At 38.8% G+C, this 20,899-nt stretch overlaps 1 protein-coding gene and 1 long non-coding RNA gene across 7 annotated transcripts; one reads left to right on the top strand and one right to left on the bottom strand.

Moving 5' to 3' along the window:
• Positions 1-762: 762 nt before the first annotated feature.
• Positions 763-11,313, bottom strand: LOC112985676 (uncharacterized). 2 transcript variants are annotated; one of them, XR_010389505.1, is made up of 7 exons: positions 11,141-11,313; positions 10,501-10,568; positions 4,751-5,631; positions 4,314-4,402; positions 2,800-2,953; positions 2,435-2,541; positions 763-2,214 (listed from the first exon to the last, which is right to left on the bottom strand). It is a non-coding gene; the product is annotated as an uncharacterized LOC112985676 (long non-coding RNA). The 2 variants fall into 2 exon arrangements; XR_010389504.1 differs by having other exon boundaries at positions 4,751-4,846.
• LOC112985674 (vitamin D 25-hydroxylase) lies at positions 3,563-15,041 on the top strand. Of its 5 annotated transcripts, none has more exons than XM_064513064.1 (6): positions 3,563-3,891; positions 6,101-6,242; positions 7,839-8,471; positions 11,480-11,809; positions 13,013-13,138; positions 14,134-15,041. In XM_064513064.1, the coding sequence occupies exons 1-6, from the start codon at positions 3,571-3,573 to the stop codon at positions 14,433-14,435; spliced, it is 1,854 nt and encodes a 617-aa protein (XP_064369134.1). In that variant the 5' UTR covers positions 3,563-3,570; the 3' UTR covers positions 14,436-15,041. The 5 variants fall into 5 exon arrangements, with proteins under 5 accessions (XP_064369134.1, XP_064369135.1, XP_025960269.2 ...); XM_026104484.2 differs by having other exon boundaries at positions 3,572-3,895; XM_064513067.1 differs by lacking the exon at positions 3,563-3,891 and adding an exon at positions 4,399-4,569.
• The last annotated feature ends 5,858 nt before the right edge of the window (positions 15,042-20,899 follow it).

Raw genomic sequence — 20,899 nt, 5'->3', positions numbered from 1 at the left:
AGGAGATGTAATCTAGAAGCTGATAATTTGTTATGATGATACAGGTGTGTTAAAAAGAGCTATGTAGTTGTAATAGATAAATCTGCACATGACTCTAAGCTTCTCAGGGGGCTTATGAAATGAATTTCTTCAGGGTGTTCAGTGCATGTGTATTTTACACGTCTATACAGATCTCTCTCTCTCTCTCTCCCCCCTGCCCTGCACCCAAGAGAAGGAGCAAAATCTTTACATACCAGTCTACAAAGAAGTTGGTTTTTTGTATGATATTTTATAAATACTGGTGTGACTTAACTGGATAGAGAAGTCATTGTAGGAAGGGCAAGAACTTTAGCCTGATAAATGTTTATCTTTTTTCTAGAAGTGCAGTAAAAAAAATCAGTGTTAAAGAAAGCAAAAGCCTGTTTAGACAGTAATAAGTATTGTGGCTGTAATACCAGTTGGTGAGCTATTTAATGGACATTGGAAACTATTTTATTTTTTTCCCAAGACTGTAACAGAGGCACCATCAGGATCTTAATATTGTTACTAAAAGAACAGTCACATCTATCAATGTATTTCTTCAAATTCCCTCAAAGTGCAAAGCTGCTTAGAGCTGTGTAGCCACTTCCAGTCAATGGATCGCTTTCTGCTTTTCTTGATAAGACCTGGGAGCACAGTCATTTCCTGTTACTTGATTGTCTCCAACTTCTCCTTGCAGAATTTATAATGCAAAGTAATTGTGAATCTTGATGACTAGACTGTTTTAGAAGAATTTAATAAAGATACATTTTAATCGGTTCCTTTATTTAGCCATCATTTTTATAGTTAAGAAAACCTATTACTCATCCTATGAGTTTGCTCAGTTGATCATCAATGATTAAGATGAGTAAAACCTTCCAAAAGCAGCAATTCAGCACAAAGTGCTTCACCCCCCCTCCCGCAAAGAAAGAAAAAAAGAACAGTCAGAGAGTGGCAAGGAATCTTGCCCTTGGGCAGCGCATGGAGGTTAAGTCTTCCAGCCCTAAATCCGTGTTCAAAAGTGGCTTCAGCTGTTCACGAGGATTTATGTATCACTCATTTCTGACAACTTTCAATTGCATTTATCCACGCTAGTCCTTTCTGCGCTCCGTTTAATCATGTGTCCTTTAGAGGTTCTCAGATCTTTAATCTTGGCTGATTGACCGGCTTTTCACGTTTGGCTTAGCCAAAACTGACTTCACTGTTCTGCAGTAGTGCTCTTCATTTTCTCATCCTGTGTTGCAGTAATACCACCACCTCTTCTGCATCACCAAAGCTCACATGCTGTAAGGTCAGTTTTGATTGTTCTCTCTCCTGCTTAAAGATAATAGTCAAAGCTTGTCTGCTTTCCTCTCCATAAAAGTCTATTCGTTTCTTTTCAGTCAAACATTCAGATTTTTCTTCTGTATCTTATTTTCCTCTTCTGGGTCTTTCCTGTGCTGAATTTGCTTGTGGTTTTCCCTTCAAAATGCTCACTGCCAAAATTGTCAATCTCCTTTCCTTTCTTTTCTTATACAGGTGCAGTGGAAGGCATGATCATTAAAACTTTGGGTGCATATGAAATATTACACACTTAAATAACAGAATATTAAAGATAAAATGTAAAAAGCCGTAGCACTTTTTCCTGTGTTTCCACAGACATTTTGAGAACTAGTCAAGTATCATCTTCTCTACGGGAATCGAGCAGGAAGAAAAGTATCAGCCTCTTTTTGTTTTCTCCAAAGACACAGACTAATATATGTAAGCGATTTACATCCTTATAACTGACACTACAGTAATACCATATAATTATACACCATATAATTGCATAATGTATCTGTCACATAAATGTTCTTACTCCCATTATAATCAACAGTAATATCATTATGCAAGTTAATCCTGTCTAATTGTCTGTAGGCTGTGAATTAGTCTTTCTCATGCTGTTTGGAAGTATTTTCTGACCAGCCAGTCTGTGTTCCTCTATTCACCTGCATATGCTGAGCTGAAGTGAGTGAAGTGAAAGGGGAGACCCCCTTCTTTGTTGAAATGTGTGTAAATAATGAGGTTCAGTTCAGTCCGTTTGAGCTCGCATGCTACAGCACAACTGCTCAAGCACACTGCACATCTCGTTTGTCCAGACGCTTTTGCCTTCTTGTGAGAAATCTGAGGGCACTGACGTTGAAATGCCGACATTTCTGTGGGTATGGTCTAGTTACGTCAGAGTCAAGAGACCAGGCACTGTCACATTGAAAGAAAGGATGAATAAGTAACTTAGAAGAAGTAAAAGATGAGAAATATACCCCTGGCAGTGCTTGAGCCACCTCTCCACATCCTGACAGACTGGGTGGGATTTTGGTACGGGATGTCTACACTGACATATGCTTTACAGGCATTTTTCAGCTTGGACAAAGAAGGTGCTGAGGCCTGCACAACTCGCTACTCCTCACACGAAGCTCACCTGACAGCCAGGAGTCTCCACCGGCCCTGACCCAGGGAAACCAGCACGGACCCCGGCCCAGCACCCAGCCAGCCTTCAGTGCGGGACAGCACTGGGCACCAACAACTCTGCATGAGAAAAGTGGTCAGTATTGTTGCGCTTGCCTTTGTTATAGGTTAGTTACTGGTGTATTGTGCTGTGATAGATACGTGATGTTTTATCTTTTCTCCTCAACCTGCCCATCTTGGGCAAACGTGAGCGGGCACAGCCAGTTTGATTGCCCTGCAGCCTCGCAGCGGACTTGCTGCCAGATCGCCAGCCCAAAAGCTGTACCTGGTCCTTTCCCAGCTCCCCGCCCTGTTCTCCCTTCCTGCCTCAGCTCCTACCTCTCCTCTGCGCTCCCAGACTGCCGGCCCTCGCTGCCTGTGGTTTCATCCCCTGCCTCCTGAGCAGCGTCTGGTGCCCTCCTCAGCTGCTGTGCCGTGTGCCTCAGCTCGGTATCGCCCCATTCAAAGCCGAATATCCCATCACAGAAGCGTGCTGAGAATTAAGTATTCGGTCGTTAGATAATCAAATACATAGTGCGTTTTAATCAGTCGGGTTATTAATGAAGTTTATCAGCGAGTTTGTTACGTGTTCAGATTCTAACAACCTTTTTATCGCTCTGTGTAAAGGTGCTAAGAATAATTCAACAAAAAAGAAACCTCAGGCAGGAAACACGCGATTTTAATAGGGCAGGGATGCTTCTGTGATGCCTAAAACTCCTCGTAAAATAGCGGTAATGCAATAGCAAAAACAGTGTGAGCGGCAGCGGAGAGGAATGTTTTATGGTCTCTTAGCAGGATGTTGCGTCGCAGAGCGGGGCTGCTTTCCCCCGGGCTCTCCAGAGCCGCTCGAGCCCTCTCTCCCGGTCTCATCCCGCTGCACGCCCCAGCGCCTGCACCGTGCGCGCCGTGTCCTCGCTGCTCGGTCCCACGGAGGCCACGCAGGGGGCAGAGGCGCCGGGGCAGCGCCGCGCCGCCGGGCGGGGGCGGAGGGAGAGAGGGAGGGAGGGAGGGAGCCGCGGCGCGCCGGGACCCCTCTGCCGCGCCCCCACGCCGCGGCGGGGCGGGGCCGCCCGGGGCCAATGAGCGCGGGCGCCGTGCGGCCGCCGCCCAATGAGCGCGGCGGGCCGGCGCGGCGCGGCGGCAGGAGGAAGCGGCGCGGCCGCGGCTCGGGGCCATGCGGCCGGCGGCGGCGGCGGCGGGCGGCGACAGCGGCAGCAGCAGCACCGGCCCCGGCAGCACTGGCCCCGGGCTGCTGCTGCTGCTGCCGCTGGCGCTGCTGCCGCTGGCGCTGGTGGTGCGGCAGCTGCTGAAGCAGCGGCGGCCGCCCGGCTTCCCGCCCGGCCCCGCGGGGCTGCCGCTCATCGGCAACATCCACGCGCTGGGCGCGGAGCAGCCGCACGTCTACATGCGGCGGCAGAGCCAGATCCACGGGCAGGTACCGGGGGGCCGCGGGCCGGGCCGGGCGGCGCAGGGGCGGCTGCGGGAAGCCGGGGCGGCTGCGGGGCCGCGGAGCGCCCCGAGGCTCCAGGGCGAGAAAGGCCCGAGGGAGAGACGCCAACGCCCCGGCAGGGAGGGAGCGGTGCCGGGGAGCGATGTCGGCTCCGTGGCGCCGGGCTCCCTCTGCCGGGCGCGGGGCCTGGGGCGAAGCGGCCGCTGTCCCGCGCAGCCCCCGCGCGGGAGCCCCGTCTCCGCCCGCCCCAACCCGGGGCGCGCACGGCGGCAACAAAACACACACCAGAAAGGCGGCGGACAAGCGGGAGGCGCTTGAGCGATGCAACGTTTCGCTGAGAACAGTTTGCTTTGAAGTGCTGTAACTGGGATACTTGGGATATTTACCTACAGAGAATCATTACCTTTATAGGAGAACGGATTTTTTCAGTTTCTTCCCTTTCATATTTTCTCATACATCAGACGTTTCTTTTCTTGCAGTTACTTTTGGTCTCTGTTAGAGAAAAGACTTCAGCAATTAGGCTGTCTGTGAACCTTCCCCAAATATCTTCTGAATTCCTCAGTCAGCTTCAAGCAACAGCTAAATCCTTTCAAGTTTCATGAAAGCTGAACCCAGACTGGCTCCCCGAGCAGGAGAGAGGCAGGCAGTTCTCAGCATTTGTAAGTGTGTACATGTGCACACACTTTTGGTAGCAGCTGGCCAGTCAGCCCGCAGGCACTAGCCAGCCATTCAGCATGCAATAGAAAAAAGTAAAAAGTGTTTCTAGCAAAATATTAGGATGAATAGTATGGAAATAGGAAGGAAAATATATAATCAAATAAATTAAGCTTTTCTACTTGCTTGGAATGCTGTGAGCAGTTCTGTCCATCTGCTGTCAGAAAGGAGCCGGCGGATTTTCAAGCAACTTGAAGAAGGCCAATCTGGATATTGAGGTCTCTGGAAAAAGACAACAAAGAGATTAAAAAAAAATAGTATTGTATAATGTAGGAAGAAAGATAAAAAAGCTAGATCAAAGTGTACAAAAGTCACAAATGGTCAGGAGAAATACATCGGGAGTTTCTTCTTGTCACATAAAAAAGGAATAGAAGAATGGTAATAATAGAAAAAACTAAAACTTGATAAAAGGAAATAGTTTTCACAGAATGCATAAGACGACTAACATTTTTTACTTCATATAGTGGAAGTAAACAGCTCTGAGAACAAGGAAAAATTGTAGGGTTGTATAGGTTAAAATATCAGTGTTACAATGTTAAAAAGTATGAAAGGGATACAGAATTTCAGTCTTCAGAGTTTAGGCTAATTTTTAATTTTTAGAATTTAGGATAAGATTTTCATTTTGTTTATCCTGTATGTGCCTTCTGCAGGATTCATTGCATCTTTCTCCAAAGTACCTAACGCTGACCACTTCTGGTAACAGGAGGTGGGACTAGCGAGGCTATGCTAGCATTTGCTGGCTGTCACCACGGCTCTCGCATCTGTCGTCTGATGATTCTGTCCAGTTTCAGGGATCAGAGGGACTAGATGGAGCTTATTTTCATGACTGACACCACTTCTGTGTCTGCCATTACTACATGACATTTTCGAAGTCTTCATGATATGAACATGTGACTTCAGTCATGCTGCGCATAACCAAATGCAGCCATTGGAATTTACATTTCCTAAGGAGAGGAGGAGGAGCAGATACGGCAGTGAAACTTTCCTTCCTCCTGTGGAGACAGTCCCTGCAAATTAGAAAAGTAGACAATTATTTTATTTCTAGTTCTTCCGTAAAAAAACTATATGGCATATCTATTAATGTTAGGGGAAAAATATATTTTTCTGATATATGTGCATTGTGGTAACAAATCACATTTTTTCTTAGTGACTGTACGAAAGCATCCCCAATCCTTACTTCGGAGAGCTGGCCACTGTAGTTGCATTGCAAAGCACAGAATGTAGCATGGGCTCATTTACTGCGTCTTTTGACAGGTTTGACAAATTATCTCACAAAAAACTCTACGATGCCACAGTTAGGTTACTGGTGGAACCTCTAGTTATCTGTATGCTTTACTGAAATTTATTCAAGTCTGTATTTTGCACTGATGTTTAGTGTTGTTCCATATTTTCGTTGCTTGTTTTCATTATTTGGTCTTGAGATTTACTTGTGATAACATTTTACAATCTTTATTATGTTTTTTTTTCCCCTCAAAGATTTTCAGTCTTGATCTTGGAGGTATATCTGCTATTGTACTGAATGGCTATGATGCAGTAAAAGAATGCCTTGTCCATCAAAGTGAAATTTTTGCAGATAGACCATCTCTTCCTTTGTTTAAGAAGCTGACAAACATGGGAGGTAAGTGCTACTGTGTTAAACATAAATTTATTTTTTGCCCCATAGATGGGTTTATGATCACATAAAACATTTGCTTTAGGTATTTTTCTCTACTTCCTTATGTCCTTGCATAAAATACTTGATGCTTCTTTGAAGATATTAAAGATTCTTTTCAGTTGTGGAAAGAATTGTCTCATGTGGATTGTAGTCCATAGCAAGAGATGTGTAATTCTTTGCCTCCAAATTTTCCCCCACACAAATTAGTGACAGTTCATGGGCCACTTTGTTTGTTCCTGGTCATCAATTAACTTTGAAGCATCTGTTAGTTTATCTTTTGGCTATGGTCAGTGAAAGCATCTTCTGAGATAGCTACACTTATCTCTTACTAGAATTCTTCCAATTGTTCAGTGTAAATTTCGAGTAACGTTTTCTTTTGCATCTAGTCTTGCCTTCTGAGTAGATTTAGTCCTCGTGAGTTGCCAGATTTGCTTTCTATAGCCTTCTTATTAAAAACATCTGTAGTAGATGGGCCTTTAACATCCAAAATCTTTTGGATGAGGAATTTCAGGAATTGGCGGAATTTCAGAGCTTGCAGCTCAAACTGAATTTCTGTAGTTCAGTAGCTCAGTATCTCTCCGTGGTGATTTTTTGCTCTTTGTTTTCTTTTATGCTTGGTGTTGCAACATCTCTGTTGCACTACCTGTTTTACTTTGTGCTATAAAGCTTTCACCCGAAATCCCAAAGTTGCACCTGTCTCCGGTTTGGCATGCATATTGTAACAGAGCTCTCCTTCGTACGTTCAATATTCATTTATTTACTTTTCTTAAACTGCTTAATTTAACTACTTTTAACCTAGACTAATTCTTACCAGGTATATTCAGGAACTGCACTAACTTAAAAGTGGCTATGCCAGTTCCTTATGGGTCTTGGCACTTTTTTTTTACTTGAGATGTTGAGAGACTGCTTTGAAGTCATTCAGTATCTGAATTTTCTGAATTCAAGTTTAATAGGAAACCTCATTTTATATTACAGAAAGATCTCATTTCTTAGCTTGTGTTTATCAGATGTATTACTTTGAGTAATTGCCGAGTAAGAACAGTGAAGAAAGGGAAACATGGACTTTAGCACACTATAACAGCCACAGTATACACTTTGTGTCCTAGGAGGACTTGTGTTTTCATTGCTAAAATGCTTTCATTTCTTTACGGATACACAATACTCTTGATGTACCTGCTGATGTTGCAGTCATGCTGCACGCTGCTGTGTGGAAGTATCCTTAGCAGTCATTCCATCTTAAATCCAATTTTCATATATATGAAATGAGTCCAAATTGATCTGATATGTCTTTACACAAAGGTACAAAATCTGTTACCCTGCTAGGATAGGTTAGGCACATGTATGTCAGGAGTAGTATAGGTAAACCTAATTCAGCTTTGAGACAGAGAGATCATTTATATAATCAGTCACTTAGTGGTTCTTCCAGTCATCATGCTATCATTTGTAATTTATAATTTATAATTTACCTTTAGAGTAGACTGATACTTTAAATAGTTTTATCATCTTATGGGGGAAAAAATAAAGAGTTGCATAAAATACTGTGTCAAAATATTTTTTCAGGCTTACTGAACAGTAAATATGGCAGAGGATGGACAGAACATCGCAAATTAGCCGTAAATACCTTTCGAATTTTTGGATATGGTCAAAGGTCCTTTGAACACAAAATTTCAGAAGAATCGATGTTTTTTCTTGATGCCATTGATACATACAAAGGCAAACCATTTGATCTCAAGCACTTGATAACAAATGCCGTTTCAAATATTACTAACTTGATTATTTTCGGAGAACGTTTTACATATGAAGATACTGAATTTCAGCACATGATTGAGATTTTTAGTGAAAATGTTGAATTAGCTGCTAGTGCTTCTGTATTTTTATATAATGCTTTTCCTTGGATTGGTATCTTGCCATTTGGGAAACACCAGCAGCTGTTTAAAAATGCAGCAGAAGTCTATGACTTTCTTCGTGATCTTATTGAACGTGTCTCTGAAAATAGGAAGCCTCAGTCACCTCGACATTTTGTAGATGCATATTTAGATGAGATGGATTGCAATGAAAACGATCCAGAATCTACATATTCAACAGAAAACTTAATTTTCTCTGTTGGAGAACTCATCATAGCTGGGACAGAAACCACAACAAATGTTTTAAGATGGGCAGTGTTATTTATGGCTCTATATCCAAACATTCAAGGTAAGGTTTTTGACATTTTGAGGAACTGATACACTTTCCTATTGCAAATTTAAAATGCTTTTTCAAAGTAGTAATTTGAAGTGCTATCCATAGTCCTAACCAAAAAGAAAGGTTTGTATATATTACTCCATCAGATCATTTTCTAAGTATATTATGGGCATATGTGAAAAGCTTATTTTTTCTGCAGATGAAGGAGATATTAAGTACAAAGATAATATTTTACTATATTGTTTTGTGAATAAATTTTTATGAAGTTTTAACAATTTTTTAAAATAAAGAATTTATCCTAAAATATGTAAGTTTAGTGGTACGATGCATAATATTGGTTGGCAGATGCATTAAGTCATCAGCAAAAATTATGTAAATCAGGTTTTGGCAAAGTGTTTGGGTACAATTTCTTTTTATCCTTAAGAGCCTCAATTCACAATAGACTTACAGAGATATATTCATACTTTCGCAAAAAGGCATTTAAAAATAAAAACATGTGTTAGAGTCATTCTGAAGTGAGGTAGCCATATGGATGTTTGAATGCCAGCCCAGACATTTTGTGCAAGAATTTGGAATTCAGAGGCGAACAGTCATGCTTCTTGTTTCACTGCCCACACTTCGCTTTTCCTATCAAAACCTTATCGGTACTTAGTTCAACTGAGAATTTTCAGTTTTTGGAGAAAAAGCAGATGAAATGACTCAGACATTAAGACTTGGAAAGTTACTGTTTATACTTTAACCAAATAATACTGCTCTAACATCAATTTAATCATCTGTAGAGTGGGGATTACAACACTACCCATGGCTATAAAGCTCTTGAGATCTGAAGTGCTGCATGGGAACCAGATATTATATATGACTGATTACATTTTCTTCTTAGGGTAATAAGTGCATGACTTTGTGCTTTCTAATTTTCTCAGTTAGAAAAATTTTTAATTTAAAATGGATGGGCAATAAACAATTATTCTTTTTTAAATTAAAGGTCAAATTTTGTAATAACACTTTAGTTAAATACAGCTTTAAAAAACAAAGATTGAAAATTAAAATATATAATGCTAATTACATATGTGAAGACCTGACACGCTATAAACAATACAGATCATTTGGATTAAACAAAAAAAATTGATGCCCAACTTTTTTAGGGTTTTTTTTTTTTTTTTCACTATTACTATTTTAAGTCTCATGTTCACCAAACTGGTTCAAATACTGGTTAAAATATCTGGCTAAGCAAGCAGAACCAAAGTTTGCTCAAATATCTTCTGACAGCCCCAACTTCTCATATATTTTCTTATTTCATCTTTTCCAGTTAAGATGATTAATTCATTTAACACAAGGAAACTGATCAGAGATTAAAAAAAAAATTGGAAAACTTTTTTCATCTGGCCCAGGAGTAAAAGCAAGGTCTGACAGGACTTTAAATGACAGGATTTGAAATGTTAGTTCTAAAAATCTTGAAGGACATGAAAGAGAAGTACCCAGCTTCAGTTCACTAAATACAACTGATAATTTTTTGTGGAAGCTTAAAACTGCTTTTGCTATTTTTAACTAGTCAGCACATTTAAGATGGCTAACAACAAATGGATTTAAGAAAAAATTAATGCTTCTGAGTTTCATTGATTCCTGTATATGCTTAACACAATATAATAAGCTATCAAAAAGAAAAAAATAATATAATAAAATGAAAAAATTAGAATCTGATTACTTAAACTTTAGGACGCATATATACATGCTTCATATTTTTGTTAACAAGGAGGTGCATTAAGTGCCATAATCAGTCAAAAGGGTATATTTGTTCTTTACAGAATATAAGAATATTTTAAGTATAAGAAGCTTAAATGCAAAAAAGTTCACTTAAAGTTTGACCTGCTGATCTAAATCAGTCTGTCCTGCCTCACAAACAACATCCAGATCTTAAAACAAGAACACTCTTACTCTTTTTCCATTAAGATCTGACCAAGATAATATTTTTCAATGGAGATCAAGAAAACTTTGTAGTTTTGCATCTCTTAAACATTGGCCAGTTTCATAGAGATCCACTCACCTGAAATCAGCTTCTGATCTCAGATTTTCCAACATAAGTTCCTGAATCAGGATTCAAAATCAGTTTGTCTGAGTAAAAAATAAAAATTACCAATGTTTTACTTATTTAGACTTTCTCCATCTAAGTATTACAATATACACTGATACATGAGTAGATTACGAAATGTACTTTCACTAAGCCGCTTCTTGTCTCTTTATTCTGATGTGCAATGTTAACTTCAGATTAAAGAACCTGGTGATTCTGCTATAATTTTTCCATCGTTGCCCGACTCTTCATTACTGAACCCACAGGAACTGTAAAAATCCAACTTTATATTAAATAGGGGTTGTTTCAGCAGTTCAACAGTTTCAGCAAAGAAAGCGTATCAGAAAAAAAGAAAGAGGTTTGAATCTATATGAGATTATTTAAATAGCCTGTGAAATTATTTAAAAAAAGCTTAAAGAAGAAAAATTTAATTTGTTGCTTTACAGTTAAAATTTAGACTCTAACTACTGCTGTCCCTCTTACTCTCATTTTATTGTTATGGATATTTCAGTTTAAGAATGAATGATTTTATACTGTAAATTTCTAAAGAATCATGACAGAATTAAACAAGGGAAAGTTTAAGTGACTTATTTCAGAATTATCTGTGTCCACTTACGTATTTGATGTACTTTGTCTTTGCAGTCTGATGCTTGTTCTCTTAGTTTTGAAGAGCTCCAGAAATAAAAATATACTGAGCAAAGAAAAGTATATTAAGGCATCATATTGAAAATAATTATTTTGAAATGAAGATTACTGATGTATATGCTAGTAGGAATTCCTAGTAGCAGGATGAGGAAAACAGAATCTGAATTTAAGAGCTTATAAGGTACTATATTGTTGTATAAGACATTTTATGTTTCAGTATTCTTGTAAAAGTATGTATTTTATATCCTTTAATTTTTTGTTTAAACTATTACACAATAAACAGAGGGGTTTTTTTTCCTTTTCCTAACAGGACAAGTTCAAAAAGAAATCGATTTAGTCGTCGGCCCAAACAAAATGCCCACTTTAGAAGAGAAATGCAAAATGCCGTACACTGAGGCAGTTCTGCATGAAGTTCTAAGATTCTGTAATATAGTTCCACTAGGTATTTTTCATGCAACTTCTAAAGATACTGTTGTGCGTGGTTATTCCATTCCTGAAGGCACTACAGTCATAACAAACCTCTACTCTGTTCATTTTGATGAAAAATACTGGAGCAACCCAGAAGTGTTTTTTCCTGAGAGGTTTTTGGACAGCAGTGGGCAGTTTGTCAAGAAAGATGCATTAGTTCCTTTTTCACTAGGTAAGAGTGATTCATTCCATTATTCTTCTTCAGAAATCTAGAAACGTAAAACATGTAAGTGATGGCAATAAATCAGGAACGGACAGCATGATACAGAGTATCCACAGTGCTGATGAAATAGCTATTTTAAAATTGTATTCAATATAAAGCTTAATATTAATCTTTTATATAGATGAGCATTTTGTTATATAAAGTAATAAAAAAGATAATACTATCTCTTTATCTGAGGGTTTTATACATTTCAGATTATTGTGGTAAATAAGTGATGTTTGTTTTGCAATTAATGTGCATAGTCCTTTGCTGCTGCAGTTATTACATACAGGTGATTTACACAGCCAGCTTTCAAATTTCAGCACTCAGATCAGCACCAGAAATTGCAGCTATTATTCAGAACTAGCTTGGGAGTCAGTATATAGTATTGCCTTGTCTTGAGGAAGTATTCTGATCATCCTAAATCATCTTTATGGATCTGTCTTTTGATGCCTATAAGGGAGGGGAATTTGTTTCATGTATTTTTAGCCACCTAAAAATTAGGTTTGGGGCTACCTCTGCAATCAGTGAAAAGACATAGCCTTGTCTACAGGATGACTTAGTTTACCTATCAGGGATACTCTTTCTCCAAAAATTTTAAGAGGAGCCAAAACAATTCCCTTAGACTAGATGCACAAATTTTAAATGGCCCAGGTTAGATGTGATGAATTACGTGTATTTTATTAAGCTGCTTTTTACCTTATCTGTGCCAGGTTTTGCTGTCCATTAATCTGTTTATTCCACAAACACCTTTATCCCTTGCAACTAGTCATCCATGAAATGGGAACTAACATTTCAAGGCATTATCTAGACCTGTTTCATATCTTTCCACTTACTATTATGTCACGTAATAGTGATTGGCAGCAGGCTGAAATTCAGTATCATTTAAAACATTTTCTCTCTAGAGTAGCACTTCAAGACAGGATAAAATGGCTAATGGCTTATCTAAATACATTTGACAGGATTAGCTTCAATAGCATTCATGTAGTGAAAACTGCAAACTTTCTAACACACATTTCTTGTCATAAATTGCCATCTATCCTTTCTTGCAGAATACCAACATCAAAGAGCTCCTCTTAGGACACAGAAAAGACTATTTTCATTCATAATATGAGTGAAAATGTAATTAAATAATTTTAAAACCATCTTTTCAAAAACTTTTTTTCCATCCAGGAAGACGACACTGTCTTGGAGAACAACTAGCCCGAATGGAAATGTTTCTGTTTTTCACTTCATTACTTCAACGATTTCACCTGCGTTTTCCTCATGGTTTGATTCCAGATCTCAAACCAAGATTAGGTATGACATTACAACCACAGCCATACCTCATCTGCGCTGAAAGACGGTGAAGAGGAGGGTCTAGATTGTGAGGTGGTATAAAATGCTCGAAGTTGTAGCCACAGAGGATCCACATTGCCTTCTATTTTTACATGTTTTCTTGTCAGAAGAGCAAGAACTCTTAAGGACTTGCAGATAAATTCTGCCTATTTGTGCATAAGCTTATGGTTTCTATTTACTTGGTTTTCACACACACACACAAAAACCACCACACTTCAACCAAAAACGTAAAACATGTCCTGTGTTTAAAGCTGATGTCTTCACTCCATCAATCTAACTTCTGATTCTGGTTTTAAACATTTAATTACTTAGCAAGCCATTTTTACTTTGGAAGCATATTTTTATAAATAGGAAGAATGTGGCTCAATTTTTATACTTGGACTCATCTGTGAAAATCGCACATAAATTATTCCAGCTAAGTTGTTCTTTACATCCATTAAATATACATAACTAAAAAGGTTTTAAAGATACCTATTTAAATGTATGTAATTAAGAATTACTAACTATATCTTTTCCAGCCTTGACAAATGATTTGTCAATTCAAGCATTTTAATCCTTCCTCTACCTTGCCCCATGTTCCCAGATGGGGCAAGTCTTCATTTTCTTTCATTTTCTTCAACTTACCGGTTCATCTTTTCATTTTCCCACTTGGTCATTTTCATTTCCACCAGAAACTCTGAATATGGTATGCAAGTCCCTACTGTATGGGGAGAAGTGGGACCTCAGAACAAGGTTCAGAACAAAACCCACGCTGAGCAAACAGTTACTTAGGGACAGGGACAAATATCAGGCCTTGCTGTTTACACAGCTTATGCTTAGGCTTGGAGCTGCAAAGAAAAAATCTCCAACCACTCCGGGCCTGGAACCTTTTTCTGAAGCCAGGAATGTGACATTTTCTGCTGACCTGACATTTTCAGCTGACACTGAGCAGAAATATTTCCTTTGTTTTGAAACAGCAAAAGAGAAGGATCAAATGAAGCTGACACCATTCCACTTATATAAATGCCTAATGACGGAACAATGCTGCAGGTCCAATTTAAATTGCTTTCTGTCTGCTGGCAGTCAGACTCGCGCGTCCCACAGAGTATCTCAACCCCCTGGTTCTGGCTGCGCTGAAGAAGGTATGCTGGCTGCTGCTCTTGCTGAAGGACTGCCTTCCGGTAGAGAACAGACAAGACTCAAAAAGGAGAGGAAGGGTGCAACTCCGAAAGCTGTGCCCTGGGCACTCCGTAAAAAGCTGCGAAAGAACCACTCCTAGGAGTGGGGCAGACAGTGGGGCGTAGGAGTGAGACAGCTGCTGAGGTTCTCAGTGCTATCAGGGGTGCGACTCTGCTGGACACCTGCATAAGCCGATGTCGGGGGCTTGTGGAATATTAATGTAAAAACTGTGGAATCTACAGAAATTGGGTGCCTTCAGCGTGCACTTCTTCCCATATCCCACCTTGTATTCTTAGATTGCACAGCCAGAACTTTGTAAGTACCTAGGTTTGCCACCTGGGTAACAAGAGACATGTTTGAAATAAATCTCAATTAAAGGGGAGAAGACAAAAAAATAGAGAAATCCAAGAACCTATTCTTGTAGGGCTACACACAAAATACACCTGACTAGTGATAATTCTATTTTGCTGATGTATATTGAGATATAACTCTTCCCAATCTTTAATTCTTCTAATGAGAACTATATTGATTATATGTCGTTCTGGTTTCTAAATCAAAATGCATTATAAAAGCCTTAGAATATCAATCCAAACTTTTACCATTTTATGGCAACTTACAGTCTCATTAAGCAATGAAATACACTTGACAAACTGTCTTTTCTGTAAGCCTATATCAACCTGAGTTATATTATACAAGTTTCATTCTGCATCAGTTTTCCTCATTATTTTTCCTCAGATATGACTGACAGAATTACCCTAATGATCCAATTTAACCATTTAAAATATTGACATAGTAGCTTTTTCCAGTCCTCTGGAATTTCTCCATCATATCAGAATTTATTAGTAATAACATCAATAGCCTAGAGACCTCATCAACCAGCCAGCTTTTCAGAATTTCCTGGTGAAAGTGTTCTATATCTGAAATATCTGGCATAAATGGCTGCTATTTAATATCCTTTTGCAATTAAAGTATTCATTATGTGATAAAAATTCACTGGTTGGATTTTTGCCCAACTAGAGAACAAGTATGCATTGAATAGTTCATCTTTTCAGCATTTTTGCCAGCGTTACTACATTCTAAAAATTTCTGTGATTTCCATTTAGGAATAGATTGGTATCATTGAAAGGGGTTTGTATTGTATTTTTGTTTGTTTTTTTAAAATGCTTGTATGGTTTAAGAACTCCTTATCTTTCAACTCTGCTGACCATAGATTTTGTTTCTGTCACTTTTATTCCACTGTTAATTTGCTGTATTTCATAGCTCACAGTTTAAATTCATTACTGTTCTGTTTTTCCCTCTGTTTTATATAGCATTATATTCGCATACATGTTTCCCTGCAAAGCTAGATGGGTTTATTAATCAATCAGTATAGCTTTTTCTTGTCATAGAATTTAAAGATGAAAAAGACATTAAATAATGTAGTTGTAGTTGTTCCCATTTGCAGGAGTATTTCCAATCTGGCTTTAAAGGTCCTAATGTTTTGGACTAAGACAATACATCCAGATACTGATGGAAAGATTTCTTTAATTGAAATTAATTTGTAACCTCTCAATTTTTTCTAGTAATGCCATGTATTGGGTTCATGGCTTCTCAATTTTCCTAAATTTCACTCCCCCAGCATTTATAGACTTCTCATTTTTGCATAGTTAGCTCTTTGAATTCATGGTGATAATTCAGAACTGGAAGCAGTGTTTCCAGGTACAGGTGTGTCACAACCAAAAAGAAAAAGCTTTCACATACCTTCTCTGTAACTCTGCTGATGTACCCGAATTCAGGAAAGAGCTTTTTTGCTGTCAGTTTAGCTAGAAGTGTGTATTCAGTTTGCCTGTGCTGCTCTCAACCCTTGTGTTAATCCATGGCTCCATGGCAATCTTTCTTTTTTTCCAGCTTGTTTACTTCAGCTTCTTTCTGTTGCTGTAAGATTATTGTAATATTCCTTGTGGTATTTCTGTCTTGTTCAGTGTTTGTAAATGCAGGGTAGATTCTGCAGTCTGCTCACAGGAATATGAATTTTAGGATTAAGAGCTGAATTTATATTCTTTGTTTAGTCAATTCTTTTAATTTGTCCTTGAGTTATAACTAGTTGCCTTTTCTGAGGGCAGTCACAGACATTGTTAGTTGGAGAGTTCATACACAACTCACCATCCCATTAGTTTATTCCCTTCTAGATCCCATTCAAAGGTCACCACAGCCAGCTATAGTGTACTACCAGAGGGCGTATTATAGCTGCTTATTATAATGTAACATCTATTTTAACTCTGATGTGAGTGATGTTTCAACTGGGACCTAACAACTGTCCAGAGGTTCAGTCATATAATCTGGAAAACAAAAGTTAATTAAAACAGAAAAAAATGTAAACAGAGAAGAATATAGCAGATTGAAAGCAAATAGCCGATATTTTCTAGTTTTTGCAGCTATTTAGAAATCATTCTGAAGCATAAGTGGTTTATCTGGAAAAATAATTACAGGTTTTTGGATGACATTTCTGGATTGAATTGACAGAATTTTTCAAACTAAGTACTAACTGAGCCACTGCTAAAAATCATTGTATCTATAGCAGCCAAAGTGCTATTTGGGATTGCAATTTAGAAAGACTCTTACTTCATTCTTAAAGTAAATATAGAATTATGGTAATTTTTAATTCTATACAGAATCTATACAAAATTTGCTCCTTTTTTAGGTCAGTAGTGACTTATGAGCTAAAAATCAGACTGGAAGATGTTACCTCCTTAGTCCATGGATTGAGTAACATTGCAGGAAACATGAACTGGACCTTCAAGACAAATTTCCTTTTAACCAGAAAGTGCCTAATAGAGTTCCTTCTGCTGTGCAGGTATTGTATTACCCATCGTATTATGGGTAAAGAGAAATGCTGTATCCAGGATCCCTAGAAATCTTTTAAGAGAACAAAATGAATATATTTTCTGTAGACACAAAATAATTCAGGTCATGCAGGACCAAGATCTGGCACTAGCTGAAGGACTTTGCTTAAATGTCTCTGGAGCACCCTGGCAGTGCCTTCTTTAGCCTGCTGGTCACTGGCAAATAGCTGGTAGATCATTTTTGTTGCTGAGGATAGCTGCCAAGAACAGGAACAGAAATATCTCCCCCATGTAATTTCTGTGGATCCTGAGAAAACAGGCATGTCATACTAAATAATGCACTACTGGCAAGTCCAAACCTCCAGAGTTACTCACGATGCCAAGGGCAAGCTAGGAAACTTTCTACGTAGATGCTTAAGGTGAGCTCATTTCTTTGCAGACCGTGTTCCACAAGGACTGCTGAAACAAAAGCTTTCCAGAGGATGTCACATCAGCTCCTGGTAGTGTCTACGGCAGGCTTTTGGTGTTAGCTTTAGAGACCTACAGGCTGTTGCAGAACCATGCAGACTAGACAGCAAGGGAAGAGAAGGCTGATGGTACCTGCTGTGTAATGCGCACACTAATAGAGCTTCTTTGCTTAATAACCCAGCCTACCCTTAACCACCACTCTGGCTTACCTGAAACATGAGCGCTTGGGGCCTAGTTCGCCTTTTTTCTTCCTACTGACATGAGTATCTCCTGGAGCTAAATTACTGAACAGATCTGCACATCTCCCTTTTTCCTGTACCAAGTTTTCTTGCAAAGGAAACTTTGATGTATTCTGAATAGGAGAATATTTCGGCATCCACAATGTAGGTAGTGTGGATAACTGGTATTACAGAACTGCACAGGATGATCTGATGTGCACTGAGTTTAAACTGTAGAAGTTTAGTGTAGTCTCTATTCAGTGGGATTTGGTATGTCTCTCCAAATGGTCTTTGCTCCTGACTAGACTCAAGCAGAACACTTAAATGTGGATCTTTCTGTATCTGCTTTGGTGATACCTCCTTAGGCACCATCATGGTACAGGCAAGTCTCCAGTAGATCATTCTGTCTTCTAGTAATGTTGCAGAAGTTACAGATTGCAATCCTGGAAAGAATTCACTTGATCACATTCATTTCATACACTTGCAGTCACCCTCTGTGAGATGGATAGACTTCTTGTTGGCCAGATCCATTATCAATAGAACGAAGATTTTCCTCTTCTGGACTGTAGCCTTTTTGGATGTGTCCAAATGTAAATTCAGATGTTTATGAGCAAATAACAGAAGATTGGCACAGGATGAGGGAAATCAATACAGAAAAGACGTAATTCTTAAAAGGGCTCGAGATTCATGGTGGATGGTTAGTTAAAGATGAGCTTTGGTTTAACTGTGCAGCCAAAAGAGCTCATAGTGACACACTGTTGAGTGAGGATACAGAAGCTATGTCTGTATTTGGTGCTGGCACAAGCATTCCTTGAATACTGTATCCTGTTGTCTATAATTAAAGGAGCATTTAAAAAATTAGTAGCATTCTGATAAAGCCATAAGAATGGCTAAGAATATGTTTATGCTACATATTCTGGGTAGCTGCCAGGTACTTCTACTGATCTGTCAGCTGACCAAATAGCATGGAATCATATCAGAGCCAGACCATGTCCGGACCAATACGCTTTCATTTCGGAATGATTTATTATTTCAGATTTGGTGATACACTAGCACTGTTGAACAGCTTTTGGGTAAACTGGAAGCTCAAGCATCTGTCCAGAATACACACCACAGAACTGTACTGTAGGACACACTGGGTGGTACCCCGTACTGGGTAGTTCGTTTACCAAACACGATTAAGCATCTTGCTTACAGCCTACAGCTATCTATATAGACAACAGAAAGTTAGTAAAAGCGATCTCTGCAGTTAGTAGACAAGACTATAAATAGAAGTCAAGATGAAGCATCTTTAAACTAGGAAACAGGTGAACGGTTTGGACTACTTTAGACTAGGAACTGGTATATAACTAACAGTGAGGATAGTTATCCATGATTGTTACAGAAATTTTAAAACCAGTTATCAGATATTTCTCTTGTACACTAGTTCTAACTTGCCTTGCCTTCAGTATGAGAAGTAAACTAGGTCACAGTAATCTTTCCTGTCTTAATTATCAGTTTATATAAAGAACTGTTCTCCCTCAACCCCAAACTTCCACAAGCTATTCAAGTGTTAAAGGTGTCTGAGCTTACATAGCAGGCAGGCTTTTTCTTGATTTGATACATTATCCTGCTAACTAATCAGATTCTGCTAGTTTGCAAATAATGAAAATAAGCTATTAATATGCATACTATTAGTCTAAATTGAGCCTAAAAATTTGTACAAGTACTAATGAATAGATGAGACAGATTATGTTGTCATTAACATAGCATGTTCACTGGTAAAAGTAGCAAGGCCAGAGAAAACAGTATGACAGCCAAGCCACCTGAAAAAGTGGTGGAAAAAGATGATGTAAATTTTGCAACAACACATTGAATAGGAAAATATAAGGACTAGAGAGAAATAGGAAAAAATCATAATGGTGAAGATGTCAGATCAGAATTTGTCTTTGGGTAAGAGATGGAATGATGAAAACAAGATAACAGCTAAGTGCAGTGGACTATTAAAAGCTTGGAAGGATAAATTCTCGGTATAAGTCGGGAGTTTCACACGTGTTTTCAGAGCAGCTAGATGTGTGAGCGTTTTTGTTTTTGTTTGTTTGTTTTGGAGCTGGGCCACGTAATTCAAATCCTTATCAAGATCAAATTAAACTTTTTTTCTAGAAATACTACACCTTATTCTGTCCTTCATGCAATACAGCTTGACAATCAGCAGCTTCTTTCATTTCTAGATCCCCTCAGATACTTCTGAAGGCATGTCAACTTCCTTGATGTCGACAGCATTATAATAAAGCAGAACACACACTCCAAGTGGTCACTTTTTGGGAAGACTGCCAGGCTTCCGGAGACATTACGTTTGTGACATTCTTCTGAATGGTAACATTCCAAATAAATTAAATCCATTAAAATAATGGAGCAGATCAGGGATGTGCAATCTAATCCAATAGTTTGGTATGACCGCAGCAAAGCAGATGGCTGCTTGCCCAAAATTTTGCATGTGATATAGAACAGCCCACAGTAGTATTCCAGAAAACAGAATAAACTTACTACTTATTCCTTTGCTGTTTTCAAGTACTAACTTCTTTGACTAGGCTAGTAATAAAAATCATAAAAGAAATTTTAATAATTTGTATAAATTATGACCCATCAAAAGGATGAAAAGTGATTACGTACAACAAAGAAACTTTTTACATTACAGTTGATTTCTCAGGATACTTAACAACATTAATCCCACTGTTAGCGTTTAGACAACAGCATACACATTTTATGTCCCATGGACACTCTTAAGCCCTCATTAAAATGAGGGGATAAAGAACAGAGAACGCTCAATTGCTGCTCAGGTCCTTCACTCATATAGGGAATCCAGATAAGGGTTTCATGCCAAGAAGGAATGAAAGTTAGATAATGGAATCAATACGGACAAAACATCTTAGAGAAGTCCAGATACTTTAAGGAAATTAAGTTTCCTTTCTCTACATGCACCCCACTTTAAAGAGGAGTCCAAATACCCTTTGATTGTCTTCATCTTACACAAGCTCAATTAAGATAAAAGTGCTGATGAGCAAGCACCATAGCAG

The sequence above is a fragment of the Dromaius novaehollandiae genome, chromosome 5, assembly GCF_036370855.1.
Source record: "Dromaius novaehollandiae isolate bDroNov1 chromosome 5, bDroNov1.hap1, whole genome shotgun sequence".
Taxonomy (NCBI): domain Eukaryota; kingdom Metazoa; phylum Chordata; class Aves; order Casuariiformes; family Dromaiidae; genus Dromaius; species Dromaius novaehollandiae.
This window is presented reverse-complemented; position numbering and strand designations above follow the sequence as displayed.

Excerpts from the sequence above, each read along its gene's own strand:
- LOC112985674 (XM_064513064.1), top strand. The coding sequence starts at position 3,571 with ATGAGCGCGGCGGGCCGGCGCGGCGCGGCGGCAGGAGGAAGCGGCGCG. Across the intron at positions 8,472-11,479 it reads TCTATATCCAAACATTCAAG|GACAAGTTCAAAAAGAAATC; the intron begins GTAAGGTTTTTG and ends TTTTCCTAACAG. Across the intron at positions 13,139-14,133 it reads AGATCTCAAACCAAGATTAG|CAAAAGAGAAGGATCAAATG; the intron begins GTATGACATTAC and ends GTTTTGAAACAG.